This window comes from Phacochoerus africanus, chromosome 6 (assembly GCF_016906955.1).
Source record: "Phacochoerus africanus isolate WHEZ1 chromosome 6, ROS_Pafr_v1, whole genome shotgun sequence".
NCBI lineage: Eukaryota > Metazoa > Chordata > Mammalia > Artiodactyla > Suidae > Phacochoerus > Phacochoerus africanus.
This window is the reverse complement of record NC_062549.1, coordinates 71143269-71160831: the sequence shown is the minus strand read 5'-3', so window position 1 is coordinate 71160831 and position 17563 is coordinate 71143269. Positions and strand designations below refer to the sequence as shown.

General features: G+C 36.6%; 1 protein-coding gene across 8 annotated transcripts in view; it reads left to right on the top strand.

The window, feature by feature from the left end:
* YTHDF3 (YTH N6-methyladenosine RNA binding protein F3) overlaps positions 1-17563 on the top strand; it is a 41504-nt gene that overhangs the window by 13065 nt on the left and 10876 nt on the right. For all 8 annotated transcript variants that reach the window (XM_047783850.1, XM_047783851.1, XM_047783854.1 and 5 more), the window contains one exon: positions 3856-5454. In XM_047783850.1, the coding sequence (XP_047639806.1) occupies positions 3856-5454 (1599 nt within the window). The remainder of the gene's footprint in view (positions 1-3855; positions 5455-17563) is intronic.

The following is a 17563-nucleotide window of genomic DNA, read 5'->3' as shown; positions in this document are numbered from 1 at the left end:
TACCCTAAAGGATTTGGACCTATTCTAGCCAGCCCCAGAAGAGACAGAATTAGCAAAAATTTGTTACCCACTAATTTAATAATATAGGTTGGGGGCTTTTTTTTTTTTTTTTTTTAAAGCAATCAATATAGGTTAGATAATCAGTTCAGACCAGGTTGATAGATTGTGACCCAGAGACCAAATCCAGTCTTATGCCCTATTTTCTTTGAGGAAACCCTTGAGCTAGCAGCTTTTTAGAACTATTTTTTAAATTAATTATAGTTTATTTATATTAAAAAAATTTTTTAATTTAAGTATAGCTATATAGCTATACTTTACATAGCTAACAGCTTTTTAAAGGGCTTTTTTTTTTTTTTAAAAAAGATGGGAGTTCCCATCATGGCTCAGTGGAAAATTATCTGACTAGCATCCATGAGGACGAAGGTTAGATCCCTGGCCTTGCTCAGTGGGTTGAGGATCAAGGATCTGGTCATGTTCTGTAGGTCACAGACGCAGCTTGGATCTGGTGTTGGCTGTGGCATAGGCCAGTGGCTTCAGCTCTGATTCATCCCCTAGCTTGGGAACTTCCATCTGTATGCCTCAGGTGTGGCCCCCCCAAAAAAGAAGATGAATATTTGACTGGAACCAGAGACTATTTGGCTTGGAAAGCTTAAAATATTTACTCTCTGGCCGTTTAGTTTGCTAATCCCTGAATTATGAGATGGGTAATAGACAATTTAGGAATTTGATATATAATTGTGCAAAATTCAGCGCTTGTGGGGGTGAAATAAGATTATTCAGCATAAGTTCTGAGTGAAATTTTGCATAGGATATCAGGAAGAATGAAGTTAAAAATTTTCCACCTTGTCTGTTTTTCCACTCCCACATCCAGGTAAGGACTTACTGAGTCCAGATTTCAATGCCAGCATTCTAAATTAAAACTTTGAAATGGATTACCTCCATGTTCAGCTTAGCTCTCCTCTCTTATTCTTCCTTCGTGTGGAATTTATTCACTTCCCTGTGCTAGGCATCTTTAACTGTAGGTTTTCTTTTAGAATAAATATATTAGTAATTTTTACACATGAAGGCATTCAGTGTTTGTTTAAAAGAATGATAAAGTTATAAAAGGAAACCTTTAATAACTTTAAAAAAAGACAATTTAAAAAATCTTGATTATATATGTTATTTATATTGGCTGAAGTTTAAAGCTTTATTGTGAGTTCAGTATGAAGTACTATGAATACTTTTACTTTCAACAGATACTTTAGTGGTCAAATTATAAGAGAGAGTGTGTGTATCCATAGTTACTGAAGTTTACTCATTATTGATTTCAGATTTTTTTTAAAAACCGCTGTTGGTGATTTTGAACTTCACCAGGCTTCATTTCCTTCATGCTAATATCATGAACATTCTTGGAATGTGTTTTTAAATGTAGTTAATAATTACCCAGTATAGTTAAAAAACATGTTCAACTAAATTAGTGAATAGCTGAAACATGTATTTACAGCTTTGACTACAGTAAAATATACTTAATATCAAGTGTATTTAAAGTCATTTTTTCTTGGAGTTCCCATCGTGGCACAGTGGTTAACGAATCCAACTAGGAACCATGAGGTTGCGGGTTCGATCCCTGCCCTTGCTCACGGCGTTGCCGTGAGCTGTGGTGTAGGTCGCAGACGCTGCTCGGATCCCACGTTGCTGTGGCTCTGGCGTAGGCTGGCAGCTACATCTCCGTTTCGACCCCTAGCCTGGGAACCTCCATATGCCGTGGGAGCAGTCCAAGAAATGGCAAAAAGACCAAAAAAAAAGTCATTTTTTCTTAAAATAGTGCTAAGTGACAGTTTTTTAAGTTCAAGTGAAACGCTTGGTAACTATTATAAATAATTTAAATGCAACTTCTAATTGATTTTCTTAAGTTATTATTTTCATTTAATTACATCAGAATCCTTTCAAAATACAGAATATTAAATTAGCTTTCTCATAGACTTTGGACATGTAAAGTATGTCACAAATAACTTAATGCATCTTAGTTTTCAGTGATAGGTCTTAAGAAAAAATGAATTCCAGGTAGTATCTATGATATAATTGTCACACATTTAGATTGATATACTTTCCTGAGTGGGACAGCATGGCAAAATAGTCTCAAGAGAGTAACAGCCCCCCCCCCCCCCCGCCAAATTTGATTTGCTCCTTTGCGTTTTCCATTTCGCTCAGGGAACTTAGAATGTATGTATAAATCAAGTGAATAGAATTGACCCCTGTGAGGGGAAAACAAGTTGTCCTGGCTAGATATTAGCTTAATTTTCACAGCTTGCTTAATTTTACAAATTCTCAAGCTCTGTCCAAGACTTTAAAAATCACACCTGAATCAAAGAATGAAAGTCTATTAATTTGTCTCTTGGTGACCTTGGTTGGGGGCTTGGTTCCAGGATCCCTGCTGATACCAAAATCCAAGGATGCTCAAGTCCCTTTTATAAAATGTCATAGTATTTTCATATAACTTTGCACATCCTCCTGTATGCTTCAGATCACCTCTAGCTTACTGGTAATACAAAATCCAGTGTAAGTGTCATGTAAATAGCTGCCAGTGTAAATAGCTGCCAGTGTGGCAAATTCAAGTTTTGCGTTTTAGGACTTTATGGAAATTTTTCTTCCTGCATATTCTTCATCTGTGGTTGGTTGAATCCATGGATGAAAAACCAACTGTATCAGACATTTTTGGTATAAGAAACCTTTCAAAAGAGATCCGTAGAATATTTTAGTTTTTACATTGACTAGTAACAAAGTTGAGTTTTTTTCCTTTAATAAAATTTAGTGCTTTGATTTTTAGCAAATCATTAAATGGATGATTAGTTGATATTTAGAATAAGGACTGATTTAATTACAGTAATTTTGGAAAAAAATAGCAGGAACTCACTTTGTAAATTAAAATTCTGATCAGGAAGGTGATGAGTTTATTGTGTAAAATTTAGAAAAATAGAGTATAAAGAGGTACTTGTTACCAGCCGTTAAAGAAACCATAGTTCAGATTTTGTTTTCTTTTTCAAAATGAGCAAGGCAAAACAAAACAAGTTTGGATCATGCTGTAGGCATAATCTTGAGGGTTTTTTTTTTTCCTTTTCATGGTGTTTCTCAATTTAACTTTTTTTTTCTCTTTTTTTTTCCTGGCCCCACTTGTGCAATATGGAAATTCCCAGGGTAGGGGTAGAATTGAACCTGCAGCTGCATGCTGCACAGCAACACTGGATCTGAGCTGCATCTGTGACCCATGCTGCAGCTTACAGCAGCACTGGATCCTTAACCCACTGAGTGAGGCCAGGGATCAAACCTGCATCCTCATGGAAACTATGTTAGGTTCTTAATCCACTGAGCCATGATGGTAACTCCTCATTTTATTTTTCCTTTACGAAGGTACAAAATTTAATTGCTGAACTGGATTCTGTCATAGAGATACATTGTAATTCCTCCATTATTTGACATAGTTTCCAGGTTTATTTAATCCTTGCATATAAATTTTTATATATATCAATTGCTTAAAATCTAGCAACCAGTGTGTCTGCAGGGTTTATAAGTCAGCTTTTTGTAGAAATTATTTTTAAATTGTACCCAAGTTTTTGGTTCTTAAATAGAAATAATCCCCATATCCCCTCCCCCCCAAAAAACCTTCAGTTTTATAACATATTAAAAACAGTCCAGTAAATTTTTATATTGATAAAATTGGATTTGAAGGTTTGAGATTTTAATTTTATCTATCTGGAACAGGTACATCTGTCTTCCATTTCTTTAAAACTATTTGATTTTAATCTTTGAGATGTTTTTCATCCTCCATTTTTCAGAGGACAATTTCGCTCTTGATTATGATCTTTTGTTTTGCAGAATAACAGCTATCCACCAATGTCAGATCCGTACATGCCTAGTTACTATGCTCCATCGATTGGATTTCCATATTCTCTTGGGGAAGCAGCATGGTCCACGGCTGGAGACCAACCTATGCCATACCTGACAACCTATGGACAAATGAGTAATGGAGAGCATCATTATATACCAGATGGTGTGTTTAGTCAGCCTGGGGCATTAGGAAATACCCCTCCATTTCTTGGTCAACATGGATTTAACTTTTTTCCTGGTAATGCTGATTTCTCTACATGGGGGACAAGTGGATCTCAGGGACAATCAACACAAAGTTCTGCTTATAGTAGCAGTTACGGCTATCCACCTAGTTCTCTTGGGAGAGCTATTACTGATGGACAGGCTGGATTTGGCAATGATACTTTGAGTAAGGTGCCTGGCATTAGCAGTATTGAGCAAGGCATGACTGGACTGAAAATTGGTGGTGACCTGACAGCTGCCGTGACAAAAACTGTAGGAACAGCTTTGAGCAGCAGTGGTATGACTAGCATTGCAACCAATAGTGTGCCCCCAGTTAGCAGTGCAGCGCCTAAACCGACCTCCTGGGCTGCCATTGCCAGAAAGCCTGCCAAACCTCAACCGAAACTTAAACCCAAGGGCAATGTGGGAATTGGGGGTTCTGCTGTGCCACCACCTCCTATAAAACACAACATGAATATTGGAACTTGGGATGAAAAGGGGTCAGTGGTAAAGGCTCCACCAACCCAACCAGTTCTGCCTCCTCAAACTATAATCCAGCAGCCTCAGCCATTAATTCAGCCACCACCATTGGTGCAAAGCCAACTGCCTCAACAGCAGCCTCAGCCACCACAACCACAGCAGCAACAAGGACCTCAGCCCCAGGCCCAGCCTCATCAAGTGCAGCCTCAACAGCAGCAGCTGCAGAATCGCTGGGTAGCTCCTCGGAACAGGGGGGCTGGCTTCAACCAGAACAATGGAGCGGGCGGTGAAAACTTTGGTTTAGGTGTTGTTCCTGTCAGCGCTTCGCCTTCAAGTGTAGAAGTGCATCCAGTGCTGGAAAAGCTAAAGGCCATAAACAACTATAATCCCAAAGACTTTGACTGGAACCTGAAGAACGGACGTGTGTTTATAATCAAAAGCTATTCTGAGGATGACATACACCGTTCCATTAAGTACTCTATCTGGTGTAGTACTGAGCATGGTAATAAGCGTTTGGATGCAGCTTACCGTTCCCTGAATGGGAAAGGCCCACTCTATTTGCTCTTCAGTGTGAATGGCAGTGGACATTTTTGTGGAGTGGCTGAGATGAAGTCTGTTGTGGACTATAATGCATATGCTGGTGTCTGGTCTCAGGATAAGTGGAAGGGCAAATTTGAAGTTAAATGGATCTTTGTCAAAGATGTTCCCAATAACCAATTGCGGCATATTCGCTTAGAAAATAATGACAACAAACCAGTTACCAATTCAAGGGACACTCAAGAGGTACCCCTAGAAAAAGCTAAGCAAGTGCTTAAAATAATTGCTACTTTCAAGCATACCACCTCAATCTTTGATGACTTTGCACATTATGAAAAGCGTCAAGAAGAGGAGGAAGCCATGCGTAGGGTAAGAGTACAGAACTTTTTGTGGGTAAGGTCTTTTTATTGGGGTGGTGTAAATGGATGAATGTTCTTTATTGCTTTTTAATACTACATTCTGAGTTTAAGAACTTTACTCTGAGGAAACCAGCCACTTAGATTAAAAAAAACCTCTCTATACCCTTGAAGACCTCAGATGCCTTCCCAAGGAAGTAAATTCCCTTACTCTGAATTTGCTTCCTCCCTAATCTTTATACTTCTCAGATGATGAAGGTCTTTGAATCCTGTTCCTCAAAGCTCTGTGAGTTCTGCACTTGTAATTAAGCAGGCCTAAGGACTGGCTAAGGATTCTTTTTTCTTTTTGGTTTTTAGGGCCACACCTGTGGCATATGGAGATTCCCTGGCTAGAGGTGGAATCAGAGATGTAGCTGCCGGCCTAGCCACAGCTCACAGCAACACTGGATTCTTAACCCACTGACCAGAGCCAGGTATCAAACCTGCAACCTCATGGTTACTAGTCGGATTTGTTTCTGCTGCACCACAAAGGGAACTCCAAGAACTGGCTTGGGATTCTAATCACTAATCTTAAACACTGATTTTATGGGGAAGTGTGTTGGAGTTTGAGACAGCTTTTAAATAAATATTTGAATATTTTTTATTTTGTACTTAGGAGAAATAAAATAGATTCTCCCCTGAGACATTTTTATAATTTGTACATTTAAAGCACTTGTACAAAATATAGTAAGGATTTGACTTTGGGGAAGCAACTTAAGAGTTGAGAAGATGTGGGCCTTAGATTTAGACTGTGCACAATTTGATTTCTAGTTGTTATTTACCCTCTGTGAGACTCTTAAGCGAGATTTACCCTGAAGTTATACACTATTTATACTTGGATCAGATTGGCCAGGATTTGGTGACAGATCACTCAGAGGAATTCAGGCTGAGGAATGTTTTTTATTCCAAATTACAAAAATAAATTGCCTGGTCTTATTTTTGGGAGGAAAAGAGAATGAATGGAGTGGGCAACTAGCAGGTTTTTCCATTGACAATACATTTAAATTTCAAATGAAGCAGGGCTAAAATTAGAAACTTCTCCAGTAAACTATGTTGGTTACTACGGAAAGCTTCCACCTAAAAATTAAGATAAAGCAGGTCAACTTTATCTGTATAGAAAACATCAGTAATCAATTAGGGTGCTTCCTGAAAATGCAGCATTTTGAGACCCATTCTGGGAAAAATCTGGTATATCTGAAAAAGACCTGGTGGTGTACCAGCGCCTCGGGTTATTCTGGTGCTGGTGACTGCTGCACTGAATTGTTAGCAGTTTTGCTTTGGAATAACGCAAATGACTGCTGTTAAAGGCCTGCTCATCCTTTTAAATGGAGTACTGAATTGAATTTTCTCCGGGTTAAATGTGGGAAGTGAGGGGAAAAGAGGGATCAAGAGTAGGTTCTGAGTGTTTGAACTCAGCAGTTGAGTAAATGTTCATAATGTGACCGTCTTTACAGATAGAAGAAACATTTGGGGTAAGGAAGGTGGGGTGTGGGCAGAGATTTCATTTTAGGATATGCTGATTGATATTTTAATATGCCTTTGAGAAATAAAGTGGAATAAACCTTTTTGATTAGGCAGTTAAATGTGGGAGTCTGATTTGGGAGCCTTTTATTTTTAAAAAATTGATTCCATGAAAGTGAGATGAGATTACTGAGAGCAAAGAGGCATGGCAATGAAATAACATATCAGCTTTTTTCCTCCCACCGCAGAAGTCACTCTTGTCTTTGACATTTCTTCTCTACCCAATCTGAAAATTTATCCTAGCTTTATTTTTTATTATATAATTATCTCAGAAATTACCTAGGACAATTATGTGTTGTTTTGTAATTATACATATGATGACTTAAACTTTACACGTGTGTGTGTGTGTGTGTGTGCGCGCGCGCCTTACTCATGGCATAAATTACCAGGCCTGCCTGGGATCAAACCCACAGTCACGTCACAGCAGAGACCTAGATTCTTAACCCACTATGCCACAAAGGAACTCCAAATCTTATATTTTTAAATTTAAAAATTTTACACTTAAATTGTTTTATGACTTACTGCCAGTCTTTTTATGTCTAAACTTGCTTTTGACATTTTTATTTTGAACCTAAATTGTTTTATTACCATCATCTCTTTTTAAGTGCTTCTAGATCCAAAAAATGCCTTTCTTTGGCCATGATATGTGAACAAATTTTATCTAGATATAGAAATTCTAGGTCACGGTCTTTTCATTCAGGCTTTGCTTTATAGTTTTCTATTTATAGTATGTTATTTATAGTTTTATATTATGGAGAAGTCTGAGGCCAGCCTAAATATTCTTTCTTTGGAAATAACTGTTTCTGTCTGTGTACACAAAATTTATTCTTGCAAATGAACATGTATGTTGAATGTGTACAATATGGGTCTCATAATTTTCCTTATTCCTTCATCTATAGGCCAAGTTTTTCTTTCTCTCTTTTTTTCTAGTAAGGTCAAAAATAACTTGAATCTTTGTCCTTGAGAGCCAGTAGTTCTTTATTTTTCTTTGCATTTGGAAAATTTCTCAAATTTGAATTTGTCATTGAATTTGATTTACTTTGTGTTGATTCTGTGATTTGTGAGGTTTTACGTTCTTTAGTGACAGTTTAGTTTGCTTACATTATCAGATCTAGCTCCCTTGTTATAGCTGTGTTTTCTTACCTGAATCCCTTGATCCAGAGTCCACCTTGATTTTATTGAGCACGGAGATGACTATTTAAAGCTTATTTCTACTTCCTTTAATTATCATTTTTAGAAACTTCTTCCTCTTCGATATCCTTTTTAATTTCTTTTACTTTATTTATTTATTTATATGTTTTTGCTTTTTAGGGCCACAGCCGGGGCATATGGGAAGTTCCCAGGCTAGGGGTCTAATGGGAGTTACAGCAGCTGGCCTACATCATAGCCACAGCATTGGGGGATCTGAGCTGCATCTTCGGCCTCAATCACAGCTCACAGCAATACCAGATCCTTAACCCACTGAACGAAGCCAAACCCGTATCTTCATGGATACTAGTCATGTTTGTTACCACTGATCCACAATGGGAACTCCATTTTTTAACTTCTCTTAATTATTTTTATTTAAAAGTAATTTTTAACTTTTAATACAGTAAAATTGTAAATTACCTTTTGCTGCCTCTTTCTAGTCAAGCACTCCTCTCCCCCTTCTCTTCTGTCTCTATAAGGCATATTCTGTAATTTCACAAATGAAATTATATGTGTAATCTTTTAACACCAGAGTCTTTTACTCAGAATGAGATCTTTGTAATTTACCTATGTTGTGTTACATATCAGTTCTTTCTTCATTTTAGTTACTGAGTATCATTCCATTGTATGGATTTGCCATAGTTTGTTAACCATTCATTCTTTGAAGGACATGTGGTTGTTGCTTCCATATTTGGCGAATGTAAATAAAACTCCTATAAAAATCTGTGTACATACATCCTTTAAAGTTTTTTGTTTAAATCATGCAGTGAATGCCACTTTTTTGGAGTGTACAGTCTTATGAATTTTAATATATTTCTAGATTTGTGTTAGCATCACTATCAGGATACAGTAGTCTTATCATCCCCTCCCAACTATCTTTTTCTATCCCCTTTGTATTTTGTCTTTCCTCCATGTCTATCTGGATTCATTGTAGTTTTGTTAGTATCCTTTTTTTGTGGAAAAATACAGTAAGACTCTTGTTGGCCTTTTTTTTTTTTTTTTGTCGTCATTAAACCAGGCAGAGAATCGTCCAGGTATTTGTCCCCCAGATAGGTTTGTTTTTGTGTTGTGCTTAATGCTTAGTGTTAGTAGCATATTCTCTTTCCGTTGCAGATGTGGAGATGGGAAAGGGATGATGTAAGTGAATTAAGTGATTCAGTTAAGCGATTCAGTGCCCTGTGAAGAGTAAGAAGAGATGGCCAGTGCAATGACATGTTTGTAGGTGAAGTTTGTCTTTGCTTTGAGTTTGAAACCATCATGTCAGGAAACTTTCTTCTGCTTAATAGCCTGAGATATCATGTGTCCTTGTGTTTTTTTCCTGGTGCTCTTAACTCCTTATCGAGGCAGAATTTGTAGATGTTCATTTATAGATTTTTCTCTTATACATGCTTGTGGCTTTTCAGCAAAATTGCTTTTAAATACTCTTGACATTGCAGTGATGAAGGATATGCTCCCTGTCTATTCTGGGTTCCTCCTTGTCTCCATCATAAAGGACAAATTAGTGGGTTTTGCTAGGATTTCCTTTACTCATTATTTGTTATACCTTTTTTCTTTTTTAAATAAAAGAAGTTGCAAATCATTGTTTAGCGTTTTTTTTAATAAGACCCCATGTGTCTTGTATTCAGCTGCAATTCCTCAAAATTTGGGTAAAGTAGGGTTTCTTAAACAAGATACAAAATGGCACTATTTATAAAAGATTGATAAAATTTGCTTAGATTAAAATCTGCTCATCAGAAGATGTCTTAGGAAGTTCTATTGTGGCTCAGTGGTAATGAACATGACTAGTATCCATGAGGACGCAGGTTCAATCCCTGGCCTCATTCAGTGGGTTAAGGATGCAGATTGCCTTGAGCTGAGGTGTAGGTTGCAGATGCAGCTTGGATCTTTCGTTGATGTGGCTGTGGTGTAGGCCGGCAGCTGCAGCTCTGATTCATCCCCTAGCCTGGGGACTTCCCATATGCAGCAAGTGCAGCCCTAAAGAAAAAGGAAAAAAAAAAAAAGATTAAGTTTTAAAGAAAGGTATGTTAGAAACTAGGAGAAATTTGAACATAACCGACCAAAGACAGTTACCAAGAATATATAAAGAATTCCTATGAGTCCAGTTTATAAGAAAAAAATAACTAAACCAGGAGTTCCTGTTGTGGCGCAGCGGAAACGAATCCATCTAGGAACCATGAGGTTACAGGTTCAATCCCTGGCCTCACTCAGTGAGTTGAGGATCCGGTGTTGCGTGAGCTGTGGTGTAGGTGGCAGACGTGGCTTGGATCTGGCGTTGCTGGGGCTCTGGTGTAGGTCGGCAGCAACAGCTCCGATTATACCCCTAAGTCTGAGAACCTCCATATGCTATGGGTGCGGCCCTCAAAAGAAGAAAAAAAAAAAAAAAACCAATGGGAAAATGGGCAAAAGATATGGATGGTGGGAGAGGAAACATATATAGCTAATAAATATATCAAATATTCAGTTTTAATAATTCAGGAATACACACCAATACTGTAATGAGAAAGTGTTTTATATCCACTCATTTGGCAAAATTAAGGAATTTGATAATATCAAGCATTGGAGAGACAGATATCAAAAAAACTTACGCAATTACATATGAGAGCATTAAATTACCAAAGTTATCAGTTGGGCAGGTAGTTTTGCATTTTCTTACAAAGCTGAACATTTCAGTATCTTATAATTCAGCAGTTCTTCTCCAGGATATATACATAAAAGAAACTTCCCACATACCCCAGAACACATATAAGAAAGTAAGCGGAGCATAGTTGATAATTGTAAAAAACAGGGAACTCAAATGTCCATCAGCAGAAAAATGTTTGCTTTATGTTTCTTTGAGCAATTTGAAAGTACATTTCATTCATCATGGCGCTTTACACTTGCAAAGTATGGTGTGTGTTTCCTAAGAGTAAGGATATTCTCTTCTCTGTGATATTGTCAGTTTGTCTACAGTGTCCTTTGAGCCTTTTTCTTTTTTTCTTGATAATTTTGTGTGTGTGTGTAAGAGTCAGGCTAAGATTAGAATGGCCACAACAATTTTGAATAATCAGGACAATTTTAGAAGGCTTGTACTAACTTGACTTGAAATCTTTGCCTTTCCCACATTTGGGGAGATTTTTTTTTTCATATACTTTTTAATAGAAGTTTTGTAGTTTAAAATTTAACATTTAGTTTTGTGATTACTGTAGCTTTCTTTTGTCTCTCTTCTTACTGTGTTCATGTTTGTCTTTATGATCTTGAGCCTACTTGTGATAGTAGACAAGAACTTTGAAAAGCTAATTCCATCTTGTCGTTGCTGGATCTTTTTTTTTTTTTTTTTTTTTCTGGTTATTTTGGCAATGGAGGAACTCCCCAGCTTGCTTTGCCAGCATAGCACCCTATAAATACAGGGTTATATAAATTTTTGTCTGGTTATATAAATTTTGGGAAGTCAGGCTATTTTAGAGTGAGGGGTAGTTGTGAAACTTGACACTGCAGGAAAAATCCATGTCAGCTATCATAGTATTTGTATAGTTCTTCACTCTTTAGATTTGAACCCATAATTTTGGTATACTTGTTTAAAATCCAGCTTGACACACAAAAAGACAAACTTTCTAAAAGAAATAGATAATTCAGAAAGAAGATAATTTATAAGCAAAAATTTGATTTGTTAGGATTCATAATGTAAAAAGAAAACCAGAAAATAAATGTTCTTGGAAATGAAAAACATGATGGTCAAAAAATTAAAAAAAAAGTTTTTAAGCAAGTGGATTAGTAAAGTGTTAATTTTTTAAATCCAGTTGATTATTTGGAATTTCAAATCAAAGATATTTCCAGATGTGGAGCAATAGAGATGAAAAATATGAGGAGTGAAAGATGTGATAGAAAGGTCTGCTATCTCTAAAGGAATTTTTTTAAAAAGAGTACAGGAAGAAAAACAGTTGGAGGAAAGAATGATTAAAGAAAAATTTCAAGAGCCGAAAGATACATGTTTTCAGAATGAGTGGGGTCACTGAGTATCCAGCAGGATTATTTAAAAAAAAAAAAAAGATAAAGAGACAAGCTTTCTAAGCAAAAAACAGATAACCTACAAATAAGATACAAAGGAAGAAGAATTGGACTATTAGAATGCTCTCATTCATAAACTTTGGACACTCATTTAAATCTTATGTTGTATAGGGAAAGCAGCATATAATTATGTTCTTGAAGAAGTGTCAGATATCAGTGGAGGGCATGCAGAAGAAACATTTCAGGTGTGTAAGAGCTTAGCTACATAGCCTTTATGAGAAACTTGAAGAGGTGTTTCAGCAGAATGAAAAAGGAATTCCAAAAGATAATAACACCTGGTAGCTGATTATACTAGAACAAATATCAGAAAGGACTCTATGCATTTTGAGTCAGACAGGTCTTCATTGTGCTCTCAGGATTGTAAGCATCTCTTTACTATGTCTATTAAATGACACTGTAGTCTTTGTTTTGTTTTGGGTTTTTGTTTTTGTTTTTTTCCTACACCTGTGGCATATGGAAGTTTTTGTTGCAGCTGCTATAACTCCAAATCCTTAACCCACTGTGCCTGCCAGGCCAGGGATCGAACCCGAGCCTCTGTAGCAGCTAGAACCGCTGCAGTCAGATTCTTAACCCACTGCACCACAGCAGTAACTCCACACTGTGGATTTTGAAGCCTGACAGTATGAGCTCTTAATTGGGAAGCACTGACCTTGGAGATGGTCTATGAGAGCAGAGCAGAACTTGTTTTGTTCTTTGTTTTTGTTCTTTGATCAATCCATAGCACCTAGTGCTTGGCACATGGCAGGCACTTAGGAAACATTTGTTAAATGAGTAAATGCTTTGAAGAATCTTTTTTTGCTTTTGGAAGATTTGAATGTTATAGAATTTTTATTTATTGATTTAATTACTGTACTTTATTTAGGAACTATATGCTTGATATTCAAGTTACATAATAAAAGCTGCTCATTGGTTTTACATTTGTAGAAATGGACAATAGTATATAAAAGATTTAATTGTAGTTACAACAGAGTATTATGAGATGGAGTGGGGGAAGGAAAGGTTTGAGGAAAAGTAAATAATTGTACTAATTTTCCCATCATTTTGAAAGTAACAGGTAATTGTTAAAGAGGACATATCTAACAGTTTAAAGTTATTAGGACAGCCACTAGAACTAAAAATAGAGTGAGTTCTCTTGCAGGGAGGGGGAAGAGAAGTAGATATAACATTCATTGGGAGTCCTGTCGTGGCTCAGCGGAAGCAAATCCAACTGGCATCCATGAGGGCGCAGGTTCCATCCCTGGCCTCACTCAGTGGGTTAAGGATCCAGTGTTGCTGTGGGCTGGGGTGTAGGTCGCAGATGCGGCTCAGATCCTGCATTGCTGTGGCTGTGGCGTAGGCTGGCAGCTATGGCTCTGATTTGACCCCTAGCCTGGAAACTTCCATATGCTGCAGGTGCAGCCCTAAAAAAGCAAAATCAAAAACAAACAAAATATGTATATATATCATTCACTGCGATAAATCGCTCATATGCAGTGGAAATTGATATTGTCTGAATTGATAAATTAAGAAATTTGTATATTAATAAGTCAAAGTTATAGTGGTAACTTTTCAGAGAAACTTGAAATAAAAAGGAATAGAGGAAGATAGGGGAGCTTTACTTTTTTACTTCAATTTGCAATTGTATGTATTACTTCCCATGATAAAGCTAGTTTAACTGGAAAATAAAACAAAAAACTAATAATGTCCTGAGTGCATTTGTTCAGTATAAATTCAAGCAGTCTACATAGCTATAGACTCTACTTTTGACTATTTAGATGAATGTGAGTCATTTCACTTTGGCTATAGTCTTATAAATCCTTATTGATCAGAAAACAGTCTGAAGTTAGATTTTTAGTTTAATATGTCTTTTAATTCTATATAGGAATATTTAGTATTTTCAAGTACTTATAATTTTGAGATAAACTTCCAAAATAAGGCATTTACCTATTTCCTTAGAGACCCTATAGCTTATATGGAAGCAAGGCATAATTGTAATAAAATCTCTATTAAATAATTTGAATTTTTTAGTCATGCTTGCTACTTTATATCATTAGGTATTTCCAAAGAGTAAATTTTAGTTGCTGATAAAATTTTCTTCACAGTTGGAATAATTTTTGATTCTGGGATAAGGTGATCTTAGGCTGTCTCACAGTAACCATATTTGTGTTAATATACAAGACATTACTTCAACAGTGGTCATATCTGTGCAACAATAAGGATTTTCCTGGTAATACTTCTTTTTCTCAAGTGGAACATTTAGTTTAATGCTTTCCCATTAATCAAATTATAGTTCTCAGGATCAGTAATAGTTTGAAGTCTCTATTTGATTACCTATGGGTAAACTGTTCTGTGGTTTTAGTTAGTTGGTGAGTTGATTATGATAAACAGAAACAAATTCAGTATATAAAACCTTTTTTTTTTCTTTACAGACACACTTGTGGCATATGGAAGTTCCCAGGCGAGGGGTTAAATCTGAGGTACAGCTGAGGCCTACACCACAGCCACGGCAACACCAGATCCAAGCCACATCCGAAATATCCTGCAACCTAACGTCATGGCTTGTGGCAATACTGGATACTTAACCCACTGAGCTACAACAGGAACTCCCCAGTATATAAAATCTTGCTTATCCTTTGATCTTCACTCTAAAATTTAAAGGATATTTCTCTCTGGAAAATAGTTTTTGGCTCAGGATGTTTTACAGTTGGTAGAATTAAACATATATTACATATTTATTTAAATGAGTAATTATGTGGTCGACATTGAGTGATATTTTGAATAGTCAAGATGATTCTGTTTTTATTGCAGTAATACTTTATTCGGAACTTGGTAAATATTCTTTATAAGCCAGAAATGGGAAAGAAGGTACTTCACTTAACATTTTATAACATTGATTTTTTCCCCCTCAGGATAATTTTGTTACCCTACAGGGGAGTTAAAAGTTTCTGTGTTAAGTTCCAATGATAAAGAATTTTATGTGTTTTTAGGTAATGAATTGTCTGTAGTTTATTGAGTTAATCATAGATCTTTGGGAGAGATTTCTTTCACGTCTATTTTGATGTGAACAGTCATACTTAAGTTGAATGGTATTTCAGTTATTTTTCTTTAGTAGTAAATGCATGATAACAGCTGTGGATGCGAACCTGTAGTTATGGAACCTGTGGGTAGAGAGGTCAACTGTAAGGGACTTGAGCATCCTTGGATTTTGATATCCAGGGGTTCCTGGAACAGTTCCCTGCAGACATCTACAGGTGACTGTTTACAGGTGACTGTTCTTCAGGAATATGTGTGTGTGGGGGGGTTCCTGGAACAGTTCCCTGCAGACATCTACAGGTGACTATTTACAGGTGACTGTTCTTCAGGAATATGTGTGTGTGTGTGTGTGTGTGTGTGTGTGTGTGTGTGTGTGTGTGTTTAACTTCAACTGAATATGACATATCTTAAACTTCAGGAAGTAACTTATTCAATTATCTTTCCTGTTTACTAGTTTATCTTTAAAGTTTGACATGCATTTTCTTAATTTAGAACTGTAATAGCTATATTGTGCTCTAATTTCTGAGTGAAACTGACATCAGTGTTTCTTGGCAGAAAAAAACTTTGAATTTTTGAAAGATGTTTCAAATCTAGTATCTTAAACATTTGATGTGCTATCTTTTGCATTTGAAATGACATACAGGAATGGAAAATAGATTGTAGGATATACAGTAAAAGACCTAGGAATTAAAAAGCTACAAGTGGACAGTTCCACTTGTGAATGACAATCTGAGATGTACTAATTATTTTCATTTTATTGTAAAGAGTTGAGAATCTCAGCTGCAAAGTAGGGTTGCATATTGATTCCTCTGCTGGCTTGCTACCAGGTCCCAGATAAGTCTCCCCCACCCACCACAAGAATTCTAGCTTATATATCTTTATTCTAGTCAACCTTTATCACCATATGTTTAGATCCTGAACGTTCTTTTCTTAACTATGTTCCCTTACTCATTCAGTAGATCAATATAAAAAGTTACCACTTAAACAGCCCTTTCTTTGTAGAACTCAGAGTTCTTGGAGACCAACATAATTTCTCTCAGTAAAATTTTGTAGTTTTCACTGTTGAGGAGGACTCACATGTCTCTTACTAAATTTATTGCTAAATATTTTATGTATTTTTTTTTTACTGCCACTGTAAATGTAATTTCTATTTTCAGTTTTCCCAATTGTTTTCTACTTATAGAAATGTCCAGGGAGTTCTCTCGTGGTGCCCTGGGTTAAGAATCTGGTGATGTCTGTGCAGTGGCTTGGGTTGTTGGCTGTGGCACAAGTTTGATCCCTGGCTTGAGAATGTCTGTGTGTTGCGGGTGCAGCCAATAAAGTAATAGACTGATTTATTTCTTTTTGATCTTTATGCTTCTTTCTTGTAATTTTATTACTTGTATAGTATCATTTAAACATCAAATCAAGTGAAAACTCTGAAGACTACACATAAACAAAAAATTTAATCTAGTGTGCTGAATGGTGTTATTTTGCCAAAACTAAATCACAACTCAAAAGCATGGATTAGTCCTGAGTCTTAGAACCAGGTTTTACCCTCACTTGAACCACTTAAACTAACATGTTATGACTGTTTTCCACCATTTTTCACTATTTGAACGTCCTTCTAGCCCTTCCATAAATACACTTTGAGGTTATTTGGTCTTTGGTACAGATGGGTAGTTTTTATTATTAGACTTCATCTATTCTTTTCTTAAGCCTGATGTACTATTTTACAAATAAAAAAGTGGCCACTGGAATCTTCCTAAGTAGTTATTATAGAGTAGCCATGCAGAAGGTCAGGAATATTAGTGTCTCACTTAAATGGAAACATAAGTTTAAAAAATTTGAAGAATTGACTTTCAAAAGCAGAATCTTCAAAGCGTAATTATTGTCCTTTCCCTTAGTGATTTTTTGTCATTTTGAATTTATTTTACATTGCAGAATTGGTCTGTTTCCTTTACATTCTTTTTCTTTTACTCTCTTGATGCAAAAGGATCCGTCATGTTGTTGGGACAGTGTACGTCAAAAACTTATTATCTAATGGCTCTGGACATTACAGACTTTGGTTTTTTGTTTGTTTAATCTCTTTAGGGCCGCACCTGTGGCATATGGAGGCTAGGGGTCCAGTCAGAACTATAGCTGCCACCTTACACCAAAGCCACAGCCACGCAGGATCTGAGCCACCTCTGCGACCTATACCACAGCCCACAGCGCCATTTCCTTAACCCACTGATTGAGGCCAGGGATTGAATCTGCGTCCTCGTGGATCTAGTCAGATTCGTTTCCACTGTGCCACGACGGGAACTCCAGGCTTTTGAATAGCTGGGGGTTTTATC